Source organism: Echinops telfairi, unplaced genomic scaffold, assembly GCF_000313985.2.
Source record: "Echinops telfairi isolate 266 unplaced genomic scaffold, ASM31398v2 ScPeMD7_4;HRSCAF=17, whole genome shotgun sequence".
Lineage (NCBI taxonomy): Eukaryota > Metazoa > Chordata > Mammalia > Afrosoricida > Tenrecidae > Echinops > Echinops telfairi.
In genome coordinates this window covers 1,657,835-1,674,745 of record NW_022103900.1, presented here as the reverse complement: position 1 = coordinate 1,674,745, position 16,911 = coordinate 1,657,835, and the positions used below count along the sequence as shown (strand labels likewise).

The 16,911-nt window shown below is 42.4% G+C and overlaps 1 protein-coding gene across 3 annotated transcripts in view; it reads left to right on the top strand.

Annotated features, from left to right (window-relative positions):
• RAPGEF4 (Rap guanine nucleotide exchange factor 4) overlaps positions 1 to 16,911 on the top strand; it is a 401,293-nt gene that overhangs the window by 146,958 nt on the left and 237,424 nt on the right. Inside the window, exon 1 of one of the 3 annotated variants that reach the window (XM_045298768.1) lies at positions 3,658 to 3,677. The exons of the other annotated variants lie outside the window; for them this stretch is intronic. Within the exon in view, the coding sequence (XP_045154703.1) occupies positions 3,660 to 3,677 (18 nt within the window). The 5' untranslated portion in view covers positions 3,658 to 3,659. Of the gene's footprint in view, positions 1 to 3,657; positions 3,678 to 16,911 lie in introns of those variants that run through there. 3 annotated transcript variants of the gene reach the window in all.

Genomic DNA, 16,911 nt, shown 5'->3' with positions numbered 1-16,911 from the left:
GCTTTACACAATTGATGTGTGTATGGATTGCGATAATAGTTGTATGAGCCCCTAATAAAATGTTTTTTTTTAAAAAAAAAACAACAAAAAACAAAAACCAAAAAACCCCAAAATCAAAACAAACCTCTTTATCAGCGATAGCTCTAAAAATACTTCAAATAAATTCATTAACAGACAAAAAAAAAAAAAAAAGCTAAGTGTGTTTGTAATAGGGATCCTGTGGAGGAGGATCCCAGGGCAGGCGGGAAGCAGGAAGTACTAGCACTTTATAGACTGGTAAGATAAAACTCCTGACAGAGTGGCAACTGTTTCATCATATGCCCTGGCTAAGTACATTCCAGCACAGGAGCAGGCCGGCCTTGGTAGCAACACCTAAGAGAGGTGAGCCGACAGCTCAGGACTGTGCCTTGTGTTGCTCCGAATGATGGCATCCAGTTAAAATGCAAACCCAACCCAGGCTTCCTCCTCTTTCCCTCCTTGAATGTTTGCTGTTTGCCAACCCAGGAGAAGGTGACACAGTGCAGCCCACCAATTGCTTAGAGCTGTGCTGTCACCTGGTCTAAAACCGTTGACATGAAATTGCTGTGATAGTAGCTGACCCTCTGTGACTGGAATTGGCAAAATGGAAGGGACATGTGAAAGTGGTCCTGAAACAGGGACTATTTATATGTAGGCTCTTAAAAAATATTTTAAGTTGTAGTAAGGGACACATGGCATAAGCCTCACCCTTTCAACCAATTTTTAAATTGGAGGCGTCCTGGTGGTTACGTGTTGGGCTGCTAACTGCAAGGTCAGCAGTTCGAAACCATGAGCTGTTCTGCAAAAGAAAGATGAGGCTTTTTACTCCTGGGAAGAGTTAGTCTTGAAAACCCACAGGGACAGTTTTACCCAGTCCTTTAAGGTCACTACAAGTCGGAATCCACTCGATGGCAATGGAGACCATTCACAGTGCTGTGCAAGATTCTTCACTATGTAGTTCAGAAACTTTTTCATCACATCAAAAGGAAACCCTGTAGCCATTAAGCACATTGCTTTCCGTTGGGCCCCAGCCACTGGTAACCAGGGATAGGCTTTGTATTGACAGGCAAACTCTTTAGGGAAGTACAGTAGCTCAGGTGGCTGGAAGAGACTGGGGCTGGGAACTAGGAGATGAGTCTTTTCAAATCTAGGCTCCTGTCTTTGTTTTCAACAGCATGGCAACCTCCCTCAGAGTAGGGGGAGGGCAAGCCCACAGTGGAAGTCTTCCTCTGCAAACCCTGCTGAGCCACTTCATTGAGATTCAGTTTGCATTTACAAAATCCACTTCAACACTTCAAGGGTACAATCCAGTGATTTTTAGTATCTTTGTCATCACTTCTAGAACAGACTCTGATTGAAAGAAGTACAGCCAGTATGCTCCTTAGAAGCCAGGATGGCGAGTCTTCATCTCACGTATTTTGGACCTGTTGTCAGGAGAGATCGGTCCCTGGAGGACATCATGCTTGGTAAAGTAGGGGGGCAGTGCAAAAAGAGGAAGACCCTCTGCTAGATGGATGGGCCCAGGGCTGCAGCGATGACTCAGACATACGGCGATTGTGAGGGTGGCAGAGGACCCGCAGTGGTTTGCTCTGTTGTACATGGGGTCCCTAGGAGTTGGACTGACTCGGCGGTACCCAGCAACAGCCAGAACAGAATCATCCCCCCAGGAGGATTCCCTCACACCTACTTGTGGTGGATCCCCATTCCTAACCCCAGCCCAGGCCACCACTGTTCTACTTTTCTCTGTGGGTCAATTTGCCCTTTCTGAAAACTTCCTGTCATTCGACTCATTCAGCAGGTAGTCTCTTGTGTCTGGCACCTTTCCAACTCAGCATACTGATTGTGAGGTTCATCTGTGATGTCATAGATGACAGCAGTTTGTTGGTTTTCGTCACCGAATGATAATTTGTCTCTTCAACCACCTGCAAAAGACCCCTCCCCCCTTTAAAAACATCTCTTACCTGTAAATTCTGAAGGATTGGATCATTAGACGAGCTCTAAGATCCTTCCAGCCAAGATTTGACCCAAAAGGAAGACCCAGAGGCAGATATGAGTTCTTATATCATTCGTTTATTTAATAATATTGAATGTTTAAACTTAATGTTAAAAATTAAAATTTAATGTTGCTTGATCCCAAGGAGCCCTGGTGGCATAGCGATGCATCTGCTAACCTCAAGGCTAGTGGTTTGAGCCCACCATTTGCTCCATCTCAAAAAGATGAGGCTACCTGCTCCCATAAAGATTTGAAGTCTTGAGGGGAGGACGGGGGAGGAAGGGAGGGAAAAAAGAAATGCTGATACCTAGGGCTCAAATAGAAAGTAAATGTTTAGAAAATGATTATGGCAATATATGCACAAATGTGCTTGATACAATTGATGTATGGAATGTTATAAGAGCTGTCAGAGCCCCCAATAAAATGATTTCAAATAAAAATTATTTGAGAACCATTAATATCTTTTTACAAAGAAATAAAATCATCATTACATGAATAATGCCCTTGAAATTAAAAATATTGTTGTTTTTTTAAATTAAAATCTTGGAAACCCAAAGGGGCAATTCTCTCCTGCCCTCCAGGCCTGCCACGAGTCAGCATCAGTTGGGTGGCTGTGGGTTGGGTTTAACTGCATACCAAGCTCTGGGCTAGACACTGGGGACCTGGCACTGCCCTCTTGGTATTTCTGCTCTAATGAGGGAGGCAGAGTCCTTTCATGCCACACACAGTTTGTCTTTTGAGGAGTGCATGCAGTCTGGTGGCACTGATGTTGGGTCACAGGCAGCCCTTTCGGCCTCCTCCCCTGACTTCCTCACTCTGCAGGTGCTCCATGCTCCTCCCCCTGCTCCCATTCCACCCCAGTTTCCAGCACACCATTTTAGAATGGCTTGTGCACGTGCCCCTGTGTCCATGTCTCCGGAGGGTGAGCCGCTTGAGGACAGATACAGTGTGTTTTGGGTGTGCTCTGAGCATAGCACCACGCTTGGTATGTAGCCAGTGCCCCGTGATTATCTGCTGAAAGGAAGGAAGGAAGGAAGGAAGGAAGGAAGGAAGATAAGGGCGGAGAGGGGAAAGAAGGACGGAAGGGGTCCCTTTCTTGCAAAGGTCAAGAGCACGCAGAAGAACTGGGGTCACACTTGGTGTCTCCGGGTCTCTCGAGTTCTTGACAGCCCTGTTCTTCTCTCAAGTTACCGAGCTCTAGTCTCAGGCTTGTCTCTCCCTAGCCAAGGCCTGAGTGCAGAAGGGCAAACAATGGAGTCTGAGAAGCTCTCTCCGCTCCTTGGAACCAACGTCTTACCGCTGTCATTTGTATGGTAAGAGTGTCCACAGGGTCACTCTGAGTGTAATCTATTTAGGGAAACAATATCAAAATGTTCTTGCCCGACAGGGTGACTAGGCCCAGATACTAGAGGTGATGACTTAGACTTAGATTGGCTTCTCCAGCCTCTGCTCCACGCCCCTCCCTGCTCCCTTTGCCACCACCCTGCCTCCTGCTCTGGGCCTCCTCCTTGAATTCTGCCCTGGATCATCTGGCCTGACCAGAAAGCCAGGAGTGCAGTGGACAGCACACATTGTGTGTGTTCCTGCGGGGCGCTCGCTGGAGGGTGGAAGAGAGAAGACACCGGAGGTTAACGAGGCAAAGTGCTTCATGTGGAGAAGAAAGCAGGTTGTTCTTTGAAAACTTTATTGGTTTCCAGTGGTTGGTGGCTGGGATCTCATCTAACTCCCCTAAAATTACTGGGATTAAAATAGTAATAATAGATAACTTGAAGCTTTTAAACGGGACTATGATTTTTTTAAGGCTACGTTATTCTGTAGGACTAAGGACATGTGAGGGGTTTCATAAAATTCACGGGGGGTGGGGTGGGGGGGGATGGAATGAAAAGGTAATGGAACTTTTCCATGAACTTTCTGAAACCCCATCTGGTGTGCGATCTACTTCCATAGAAGCACGTTTCAGTCATGACCGTTTTGAGACAACTCCAGGAAGCTCTCTCTCTCCAGGGGTTCCTGTCTTTCTGTGGTTACTGATGGAGGCTCCCGAACTGGCTGCTCATGCAGGGTGTGGGGCATTGTATTATGGAGGAGGGTCTACTCTAGGAGCTCCTTCCCTGGGTGAGAGACCACTTCCTGAGCTCCGTTTCTTCACGGCCAAGAGCTTGAGATGCTGGTTGGAGAGAGACGACCGTGGGTTGGAGTTGATGCTGTGTCTATTTTGCATCTTTGCCATTTAAAATGCAATCCTGTAACTCATCCCTGAGGCACGCCAGATATATTCCATCACTTCCACATTCACACACGGTCCTTCCCTCGGAGCTGGTGTCCAGTGGAGACGCAGCCACACCCGGTCCTCCACCTCCTGAATGAACATTTGAAGTGCATTCCTCCCTTGACACTTGGCCTTGGCAGTTCACATTGGGTTGTTGCTGCTCTGTTTAGTTAGCTGTTTCCTTTTTAATACAGAAATTGAGACTAATTAGGACTTACCTGCCATTTAACATGATAATTTGTTTGATTTAACCTTCTTAATTACCTCGAGTCAATTGCTGATAGAGGCTCACATTTGCTTGTTCCAAGTGTTGTGTGCCATTTGCGTATTTTGAACGAGACCACTTTATGAAATGAAACGCGGGGGTGGAGTCGGGGCAGGTGATGCTGGTACTTTCTGTGACAGATGCAAAGAGGATGGCGTTTCGCTCCAGTCTGTTTGTTCAGCTGGAAGGTTCTATCCTACTGAGGTTTCCTAGAAGATCAAAGCTTGAAAAAATTTCCGCGTTGGAAAACTATTAGCAACGGAGTGTCTGGGGAGGCGGGACAATGTAATCCACGTGAAAAGCCTGTGAGTCCCATCTGGGACCCTGACCTATGCACCCGCTTTTTAGCTTCATATAATGAGTTCAGTGTGTCCTCCTTAAGCCCACGGAAAGTCCTGCCAAGTCCAGGGTGTGTATACATGAATTGTATTTCTAACCTATGAGAGGCATGGACAGTAGTCACTTTGAAGACTTATCTGCATTTGTGAAAAGATACAGTTTTAATACGCAGAGGAACCAGCTCTAGGGGAGGGCTTTAGAAAACATATATTGCTAAATACAAGGGGGCTTTCTCAAATGTCTTGAGTCTTGACGCTCGTGGGAAAGTGAAATTTAAAAAGTATGGAATTTCCCACATTCTTTTTGAAGTACACTCCAATGAGGTTGCTGTTGGTTCAGGGATAGACTTCTTGCCCTTCATGTGGGAGACCCAGTTTGATTTCTGATCAATATGCCTCCCGCAGTCACCACCCCTCTGTCAGTAGAGGCTTGTGTGTTGTTCTGATGATGAGCATGTTTGAATGGTGCCTCCAGACTAAGATGGACTAGGAAAAAATGCACTTCTGAAAATCGGCCCGTTAAAACGTTAGGAATCACAATCCCCTGGTCTGAAACCAAACATGGGGATGTTGTTTTGTTCTGTTCTGTTGTCTGGGGTGTCCCCGTGAATTGGTGGTTGACTGGATGGCAGCTAATACCACCACCATCACCACCAAGCAACATATTACTGAAGAAGTAAAAATGATTTCTTATTTGCACATCAGTTTTTCTGAGTATTAATTACATATAGTGTTGGGCTGCTACCCTCAAGGTCAGAAATTTGAAACCACCAGTCATCCCTTGGGCGAAAGACAAGGCTTTCGATTCATAAAAAGTTACAGTCTCAGAGACTCACAGGGGCAGTTTTACCTATGAGTTGGCAGCGACTCTATGCCAGTAAGTTTTGTTTTGTTTTATAGGCTCTCTGATGGCATTGGGCTGCTAATTGAAAGGTCAGCAGTTTGAAACCACCAACTGCTCCTTGGGAGAAAGACTGTGCTTTCTGTGCCCGCAAAGAGTTACCATTTCGGAAACTCACAGGGGGCAGTCCTCTAGGCTTGCTATGAGTTGGCATCAATTAGATGGCACTGAGTTTGGTTTGGGGAGGGCTATCTTGTCTGTTCTTTGGGGATTTTTTTTTTTTAAGCAAAGAAGAATCAAGGATTTCTTTGTGGTTCTGGACGAGTTTTCAGGGCAATGTTGACTGAGTTGATTATTGATCTTTAAGTATTTTTTGCCTGTATTTGATTGTCTCTGGAAAAGATTCAACCCTGGACTATAACAGCTACCATTGTGAAGAAAGGGAATTCCAGAACACTTAATGGCGCTCCCATGGAAACTGTACCTGGAACAGAGGCGGTCATTTGAATAGAACAAGGGGATGGAGTAAGATCAGGAAAAGTGTGCGTCAGGGTTGCATTCTTCCATCATATCATTTAATCTGAATGATGAGCAAAGATTCTGAGAAGCTAGACTGTGTGAAGAAGAATGGGCCATCGGGATTGAAAGAAGACACATCGAAGGCTTGCAGTGGACAGGTGACACGGCCCTGCTTGCTGAACTCGAAGAGGGCTAAAACCACTAGCTAATGAAGAGAAAAGATTATAGCTTCCCATGTGGATTACAACTCAATGAAAACAGAGACCCTCACAACTGACCAATATTAGTGACATTGGGATAAATGAAGAAAGATGGAAGTTTACAAGGATTTCATTTTGCTTGGCTTCACAGTCAATGCTCCTTGAAGCAGCAATCAAAAAAATCAGATGACATATTTCAGGGGGCAAATCTGCTGCCAAAGACCAGTTAAAATGTTCAAAAGCAGGGAAGTCACTCTGAGGACTAAGGTCTGCCTGGTCCTAACCATCATATTTTCAATCGCCTAATATTCATGCAAAAACTTGGCAATGGAGAAAGAATTGATGCAATTTGAATCGTGGCGATGAGCACAGTGTAGTGGAAGAACAGTGGGCTGCATGAAGAATGAGCAAATCTGCCTGCGAAGAGCCATAGCCCGACCACACCTTAGAAGTCAGGATGTGAAGACTTCCTCGTGCTCACGTGGGACATGTTATCAGAGGGATCAGTTCCTGGAGATGGCCATCATGTTTGGTAAAGTGGAGGCTTAGCCAACAAGAGAAAGACCCTCAGAGAGTGGTTGCCACAGCCACAGCAACAATGGGCTCAAACATAACAGGTGTGATGGCGGCCCAGGACTGGGCAGGGTTTGTTCTGTTGGACATAGATAGGGTCACTATGAGTTGAAACTAGCTCAGTAGCACCTCACAATGGAGCGTCATCATTGATTTACTCTCTGGATTTTTAGAAACAAATCCAAAGTTCTCATAATTTATAGACAGACAAACATACATGCAGTTGGTAGAACATAATAGAATACAATTGCATTAATGTAAATATTTCTTGCTTTCTTGCTGCCTATAAGCAAACTGTGGGAAGCGTTCTAATGAAGATCTCTTCATTAGCATTAATTATAAATTATATATAATTATACATCAATCAAAGTATCTTTGATTGATATGACCAGTAAATTTTCCTCTAATAGGGAGTCTCTCTTTTATACTAAGGGATTCTTTGTAGAGAAAATGTATGTGTATCTTCTGGGCCAGTGGCAGAGAAAAATAACAGAATAATAGTCCATTTTTAAAGCTGGACCTCCAATACTGGGATCTATGGTAAAGGTAGGGAAATTGTTTCCTTCAGTGCCTTCTTACGCCTGTATCCTGCTTTGTCCATGGAGGCACAGTCTCTGGTCCAGCATAAATAGCACATGCCTTCCTTAATGATAATGGATCAAATACCATCTTGAGGCTCAAGAGACATGGCTTCTCATTCTTCTAAGGTCACTTAATAACTCTGACCTTGGGCAAATTGGTTAACGTCTCTGGTCCTTAGTTTCCTTATGTGGTGTCTGCAGGTGACTTAGATATTTTCTGTGGTCATTTTTAAATTAAAATTCTGTGCTTCCAGTGATAATGGCTCATATCTGATCCATAGGTCTCTCTCTACTGGTTTCAACACATGCAGAGGTAGGAGGTGGAGAAATTGACTTGTGGAATCCAAGTTCAATTAGAAGTCATGAGCAGGTAGACTTAGAGGAGAATTATTAATGCTCTTATTTCTGATGAGCCTGCCTAACTGCTAGTAGTCTGAGCCCTTGGCCCAACTTGTGTTTCCTTTCCCCACTGTCGCCTACTTGGGGGTGTTGGAGAGGACCCTAGAGGCAAGGACATCTGGAATATGTCCTTGATGGTTAAAATGAAACCGCGATTCTGTGCAGAGAGCACAGCGGAACATTTAGTAAACAGACTTCTAAGTATTTTGACTTTTAAATGTTTATGTATCTATATTAGCAAGGGGTTTTTCTTCTTTTAGGCATTTATGACAAAATCAACACTATTAATAAATGTTATTAACATTTTAATCAATATGAAAAAGACATAAACTAAAAATGGGAAGATTTCCCCACTCCTACTACCCAGAGCGATCCACTTTTAACACTTCTATTTGTGTATTTCTATTATCTGTGGACATAGCAATGTCATCACTGTATAGATATGTCTTTTTGCCTTAAAAATTAAATTACACAATAATAAAAACTGCGTTCTGTACTTAAAAGTCTTTCGTTGATAGCCTGCGTGATAGAACTTACAAATCATGGCAAGACGTTTTCATTGAAAACAGAAACTGGATTAATTTGTGTAACTGTCGGCATATTAGATCATGCTTAAAAGCAATAACTCTATAGGCACTGTTATATTCTCTGTAGCACACTTTGTTTTTGAATCTTAGGAATGTCAACGAGGACTGATTTTTCTTTCTTGCAGCCTGTAGGCATGCAAGCGTTACTTGTCCTGAGCTTTTTCATTAACCTCGATCCCACAATGAAGATAATCTTATTCCTCAAGGGTGCCCTTTGTTAGCCACTCAGAGGAATTTACCTATACCGGTTGGCAATAAGCTACTGTATCCTCCCCACATTAGCTATTGCTAATCAGGATAGATTAATTCCTAGATATCTAGATTAAAAAAACACAGCAATGTTTATGTGAGCTCCATCAATGTCCAGATGCTTTTGTTCGCGGTGGTACCAGCCATTTAAGGGTTGCTATAAGTTGACATTGACTGGATGGCAGTGAGAATTTAACCATGTCAGTGCATCTTTTTTTTTTTTACATAATTAATTGAAGAAGAATGAGTCCCTCTTAAGGACTTTTTTTTTAAGATTAGGAAACAAAAATAAGACCAAACTCCAAAAGCATAAGGAACAACATTATGGCAGTAAGGTGGATGCATAACGATTTCACATTGAGACTAACAAATTGCCCTTGTTTGGTGAGAGGATCGAGCAGGAGCATTGTTGTGGTGAAGAAGACTCTCTGGTGAAGCGCTCTCATGTATTTTTCTGTTAAAGCTTTGGCTAGCTTTCTCAAAACACTCTCATCATATGCAGATGTGACCATTCTTTCAGCCTCCAGAAAGTCAACCATCAAAATGCCTGGAGCAACCAAACCGACTTGCCATGCCTTTGGTCTTGAGGAGTCCACTTTGGTTTGGACTAGGACACTTCTACATCTTGACAACCATTGCGTTCACTCTGCTTTGCCTTCAGGATCATACTGATAAGTCATATTTCATCTCCTACTACAAATCTCTGGAGAGATGTTTTAGTATCTTGATGCCATTTATTTAAAATTTCCATTGAGATCTTTGCTTTTGCCTGCACCTGATGTGTGTGCAATAGTTTGAGCACTCATCCAGTGGAAAGTTTACTGAACTTTAATTTTTCAGTCAGAATTGTGTAAGCTGAACCAATGGAAATATTTGTGCTGTTGACCATTGTTTCTGTTTTTAATCACAAACCTTTCTCAATTAGGCCATGAACAGGATTAATGGATGTGGGCATTCTGCAGTTATGGTCTTCATCTTCACCATCATCCCGTTCCTTCTTAAAATGAGTTATCAATTTGTAAACTGCTGATTCTTTGGGATGTCCACTCCCCCCCACACACACACACATACAAATTTTTTATAAGGTACCAATGATGTTGCCATTCTTCTACCCAAACTTTATCATGAAGTTAATGTTTGTCCTTGCTTCAAATCTAGCATAGTTCATGCTGTTCGGATGGGGTTCTTTCAGCTTGTGTCTTATCTTTCCTAGTGCCTCAAACTAGATTCCGTTCAGATATGTTGTAACAAGTTAGCAGGAGTTCCTTTAGGTGCATAAAAAAGAAGAGGAAGGTCGTCTACATATTGTTGTTTTATAATATGCATTTTCCATGAACCTTTGAAGACCCCTTGGATGGTACTTACTGTGTTCAGGCTTACTATGTTTTAAACACATTAATCCCTTTGTATTCTATTACTTTATAAAAAACTATAAGGTAGATGCTAATTTTATTCTATTTTAGATTCTTTTAGTTGCTTTTTTCTGTATAAACAAGCCATCAGTGACTAATGAGTCTTAGTTCTTCCCAATCTTGATGCATTTTATTCGACTGGCTAGGATCACACTGGTGAATAGAAGTGGGGGAAGCAAACGTCTTTTTCTGGTTCCCAACCTTCGAGGGGGAATATTTAACTATTAAATATTAGATGTAGATTGAAGAAATCCCTTTCTATTTTTAATTGCTGTGAACTTTTAAAAATCATGAACGGGTATTGAATGTTGTCTTACTTTTCCTTGAGTGCATTAGAATTTGATATGGCTTTCCTCTTTATCGCCTGTTAATATAAGTTACCTTGAATTTAAAATATTGAAATAATATTGCTTTCTTGAGTTAGACCTTCTTTGGCTATGAGCCATTACCTTTTTGTATATTGCTAGATTTGATTTGCTACTGTTTTAAAAGGATTTTTACGTCTATGTTCATAGATGCTATTGTTGTTGGGTGCCTTCGAGTCTGTTCTGACCTATAGCGACCTACGCGCGACAGAAGGAAACACTGCCTGGTCCTGCACCGCCCTCATGGTCGGTCCTGTGCTTGAGTCCATCAGTGAAGCCACAATGTCAGTCCTTATCCTTGAGGACCTTCCTCTTTTTTTTGCTGTCCCTCTACTTTCCCAAACATGACGCCCTTCTCCAAGAACTGGTCTCTCAAGTCCAAAGTACATGAGATGAAGTCTAGCCAGCATTGCCTCTGTGAAGCACTCTAGCCATACATCTTCCAAGATAAATCAGGTTGTCCTTTTAGCAGTCCGTGGTATTTTCTGTATTCTTCTCTAGCACCACAATTCCAATGTATCGACTCGTCTTTGGTATTCTTTACTCAGTGTCCAACTTTCACGTGCATAGGAGGCAATTGGAAATTTGATGGATGATGTGGGTCAGGCACACCGTAGTCTTCAAGGTAAATGCTTGCTTTTCAGTACTTTAAAGAGCTCTTGTGTAGCATATTTACCTAATGCAACTTGTCTATTGATCTCGTGACTGCTGCTTCCCTGAGCATAGATTGTGGATCCAAGCAAGACAAAATCCTTGACAACCACAACCTTTTCTCCATTTCACATGATGCTACCTCTTGGTCCAGTTGTGGGGATGTGGTCTTCTTTACATTGAGTTGTCATCCATACCAAAGGCTGCAGTCCCTGATCTTCATCAGCAAGTCTGTTAATGCAATCAGAGGAAAGCGAGGAGAACTTAAAGGTTGTGTCATCTGCTTATAGCAGGTGGCTAATAAGCCTTCCTCCAATCCTGATGCCACATTCTTCTTCAGGTAAGCCAGCTTCTTTGATGAGTTGCTCAGATTGAACAAGTATGGTGAGAAAATACAACACTGATACGTACAAAAGTAAACATTTTTATGGTATTTTCTGCTTTGAGCTAAGATCCATCAGACATCAGCATTGATATCCTCTGTTCCACATCCTCTTCTGAAATAGGCTTGAACCTCTGGTGGCTCACTGTCAATGCCCTGCAGTAATTATGATGATGTGTTAGCCTGGGTTGACTAGAGAAAAAAATCCAGAGATACTCATATGTATGTAAAAGAGAACTTTATATCAAAGAGCAATTGAATATTGAGAAAACATCCCAACCCAGTGCAGATCAAGTCCATAAGTCCGATATTAGCCCATGTGTCTGATACCAGTCTATAAATTCCTCTTCAGACTCACACAGCACATGCAATGATGCTGAATTCAGGAAGGTCACAGGCCAGTGGGTGGAAGGTGGCTCCTCCAGCTCCAAGGCTCTGGCTGCCATCAGCGTAGCGCTATGTGTCTTGTCAGAGGGATGTCCTGCAGAGTGTGTGTCCTACCTCCAACGAGGTATTCATCTCCGTTGCACCTCCAGATGAGGTCATCAAGCTGCAACCTGATTGACAGGCTAACCTTCACCCCTTCCCTCTTAATAGTTTCAAGTTGACACCAGATTATGTAACTACCACAGATGATCATCAAAATTTTACTTGCACGTATGTGCAAATGCTCTAGATACAGTTGATGTATGGATTGTTATAAGAGCTGCAAAAGCCCCCAATAAAATGATTTATTTTTTAAAAATGTTTTACTTACATGTGATATCCATGAAATTTTTCTACAATTTGTACATTCTGTTGGGTCACTTTTTTTTTTAAATAGATACAATTGGGGGTCTCTTCCAGTCAGTTGACCAACTAGCTGTCTTCCAAATTTCCTGACACAGACAAGTGAGTGGTTCCAGTGCTTCTTCAACTTGCTGAAGTATTTTAATTGGAATTCCATCAATTCCTGGAGCCTTATTTTTGTCTAGTGCTTTCAGTGCAGCTTGAACTTCTTCTTCAGTACCATCAGTTCTTGCTCATATGTTACCTCCTGAAATGGTGGGATGTAAACTGTTTATTTTTGCCACAGCGACTTCGGATTCTTTTCATCTTCTTTGGATGTTTCCTGCATTATTCAATATTTTTCCCATAGAATCTTTCAGTATTGCATCTCAAGGCTTGCGTTTTTTCTGGAGTTTTCAGTTTAAAATATGTTGAGTGTGTTCCTCTCTTTTGGTTTTCTACTTCTAAGTCTTTGTGTATTTTATTTTAGTATTTGGCTTTGTCTTCTTGAGCTGCCCTTTGAAATTTTCTATTCAGCTTGTTGACCTCATGATTTCTTCCATTTGCTTTAGCTAATGTTCATAGATCCTCACCTGTACTTTACTCTCTCATAGCATCTTTGTTGAATTCCAGTACCCATGTTATGACGGAACTCGTACAATTAGGAGGGCAGCGTTCCGTCATCCTCTGTACTCTGGGCAGAGCTTGCGTGTGGTCGAGCTTCCTTACGCCACTGAGTGATGATAGCAGATTTAAAATCCTCATCTTCTAGTCCCAGTATCTGGGTCATCTCTCCATTGGTCTCTCGAATTATCTTTTCTTTTGAGGGTGGGTTACATTTTCCTATGTCTTTTCATGACCCAGTCATTTTTTATTGTATCTTCTATATTGTAAGTGGTACGTTATGGGGATTACGAATTCTGTATATATCTTTAAAGAGTATATTATTATTTCTTAATAGGTAGTTAACTTGGCTGAATCCCATCTCCAATGTTGTCTTTCCTGTAGTTGACAGCAGCAGATCTCTCTGTTCTGCTCCTTTAACGTTAGCTGCACTACCAGAAATCTGTCCTGAATGCATGTCGTATGGAGGTCAGCCAGAGACTTGATCAGATTTTCTATTCTACTGAATCTGGGACTTCTTCTCAGTGGCTGTCTTCGTGCTGGGATTTCCTCTCTGGTGTTCCAACTACTGTCATCTTCTGGGGCTTCATTCTTTGAGTTCCAGCCACCCTGTGGAACGGACTGGTGTCTGCCCTGAGATGACAAGCTGTAAAAAAACGGGTAACTTACTGAGTGCTATTCTTCAACAGATCAGTCCTCCTTTAGTCTCTACCTGCTTTGGGTCACACTCCTGCAGCTATGGATAGTGGCGGGATTTTTTTGTCCCTTAATATTTTCATCAAAGTTTATCATTGTTATCCACTGGAGAGTTTGTCTGATAGAAACAACTGTTCCATGGCCAGAAGGAGAACTCAGTTATCTCATTTTACAGATGGATTTTTAAAAGATCTATGGTAAACGTTAGAACCTTATCCGAGACTATATAGCTGGTAAGTGATAGAGCTGCAATTTATCCAGTCATGGTTTGAACAAAGACAATTTGGTTCCAGAGTTTAAAATTGTCTCCTAATAGAGAGAAGATGATACAAACGGTTTGCCCTCAACTGCCAATCCGTTTTTTGGTGGCTGGAGCCCAGCTAGAAGCACCACAGAAGAAAGTCGTGAAGATCTTTTTCTGTGAAGATTACATTCAAGAAAATCATATGGAACCATTCTACTCTGTAATACTCATACATGGGGTCACTGTGAGCTGAAATTCATTGGATAGCAATGAGTTTCCCAAGGGAGCCTTTTCTGGTGTGACTTTCCATGAAGTGCAGTCTGTGGTATAAAATATTGGAAATTATCTGAGACTTGTGGAACATTGTGGTGTCAAATCTGCATGCATGAAACCAGTCCCGGAATCTCATGTCTCAGTCTCAACCTATGTCTTTAGATAATTGCAGGATTTTGGGTGTCGTGCAGTTAAGTTCTTTCTGTGTGACTGCAAGTTGCATTAGATGACTGTGCTGTTGTTGGCTACTGGCAAAATAGAACTGTAGTTGATGAAATCCCATATTTTCAAGTCATGTGAGGATGAGTTCCTTGGGCTAGTTTCCTTAGGAACTGGTAAGATTTAACCATTTGATTCTGTTAGTGATTAAAATGGAGAGAACTCTTGAAAGAACGTGATATCAAAGAGTACGATTGTGAATTTCTATGAATTATTTATTGAAGACCCTCAAAAGCATACTGTCACTGACTTTAAAGACGTAAGCCTGAGGTTAATGTAGTCGTCGTTAGCCATAGACCTGACAAGCATAACAATAGGACCACGTTTGAACAATGCTTGTCCCAGTGGAGTTTCAGCTCCTTCTGCGGGGTTTCACTTTTCTCCCCTAACCTAAGACCGGTTTGAGTTCACATTCATCAGATGATTAATTTAATCTTGTTCCCCTTATGTCTTGATTTTTATCTCTACTTTGCATTTACAGTTTCTGGCTAGCTCCATATTGATTTTGTCATAGTTCATAAGCTGATTTGTGGAGTAGAGAAATCTTGCTCATGAATGTTGGAGCTTTCAAGCTGGAGGAAGAGGCCTGTGTGCTTGCATTTGGAATTCTCTCAGCAGCCAAGGTGGTGCTCAGGTATCATGCTGAAGCTGATGGGCAGAAAGGCGTTCAATCTTTGATTGATGGATGGTTCTGTATCCCAGCCAGTCAGTTCTAGGAAGGTGGGCTTATCTTCCGAGTGAAATAGAACTGAGCCCTTAAAGGGCATGATAAGGATTTTGGCTTTCAGCCTCAGAATAACAGGAAGCTCTTGGAGTTTTAAGGCAGTGAGTGGCAATGCTCAGATTTAAACTTTTTAAATTATTATGGATGTTTGTGGGGCAGGTCAGTAAAACCAAGCCCTAGAGTTGAGGAGTTGATACGATTTTTAGAAAAGTTTCATCTCGGGACAATCTAGGAGAATTAATGCTCGAGATGGGCTTCCAGCAGGCCTTCTGAGTTCTATTTCGCCCAGTTGAAATTTTGAGAGATGAGAAGCAGGACAGGTGAGATGCTTTTCTTGTTTGTTTCATTTGTATTTTCTGCAAGGCCCTAGAATCTGAACACCTTGCATTTCTGATAGGAAGCTATTTTTTTTAATAGATGAAAACTTGAAGCAATGCAGATGTCAAGGAATTGAGGGAGGCATTAGGTGCTATAAAGCTATTAAGAAGGGCACATCTATTCTGTGCTTATTTGGGAATGTATGTTATAAGTTATTAATTTTTAGATGCAAAAAATGAAAACACACTATACACATCCTTAAAGACCATGAAAAAAAATCATGCTTTTTCTATTGATAACAGCAAAAGAAAACAGAGACAATCTGAGATGCATCTCCTTTTCCCCAACATCTGTGGAGATGCACAGCCCTCCCAAATTTTTTATGTGTCTTAAGGAAAGGAACCGGCAAATCCCAAACTCAACACAACTTTTAGCCCTTGCTTCAGCTACCGTTTGTGGATAGCAAGTCACAACAAGGTTAATAATGATTGGTTTGTTCTATCACCCTGAAATTTTCTAGAGTTTTATGTTGCTTATCTTATACAACATTTGACAGCAGCGTGCTCCCATTCCTCATTAAAATAAACTTGTGGCATTCATATGCCAAACAAATATTGATGCAAAAATGGGAGAGATTTCTCTGAACAGAAAGCACCTCTGAGTGTTACCCACGCGGTGGGCAGTAAGCAGAGGGTCACGTTGCTTTGTTTTGGTAAATAATGTAGCTCCGCGTTCTGGGGCTGAATAGCTGGCAGGTGGCAGTGCCCGCTAGTATTTCCTGAGGCCATCTGTACACTTTCAGAGAATAAATCATAAATAGATCTTTGAACTAAGGCAGTCTCCTTGGACCTATCCTTTTACAACTTGACTTCCAGTCTCAATGGGATGTTGAAGGGGAGACTTGCTAGAATAAACAGTGGAATCCTTGTCCGGGAATGACTGCCCAGCAATTGTTTCATGGAAAACAGGGAGGGGGTGGGGAAGTGGGGGGGGGGGCAACAACCCCGCTCTGTTCACTGGCTCTTTAATTTAGATTGCCAATGATAAAGCCGGGGCTCTGGGTAAAGAAAGGTAGGATGCATACGCAGAAACATCAGTGCTAATATGCTGCAGAAAGACAAGATAAATCAGCCCAGCTCTCATACATCACTAAGGGAGAAGCTGATTGCAACTTGACCATGTGCCTGAGTAGTCCCATCAGCGAGAAGGGCAGATCATGGATTAAAAAACACTAGAATGTGCCCTTAGGGCTACTGCCGCGCTGGACCTGGGAGAAGTGCCTGGTGTAAGTTTCCACTTGTTTCATCCACGTATTTACCGGCGTGTCCCCACCTAGGGAGCCTGCTCCACAGAGCTCTCAGGAACGCCTCGAGCATGTTTATTTGCAGGACTCGACTTGATTT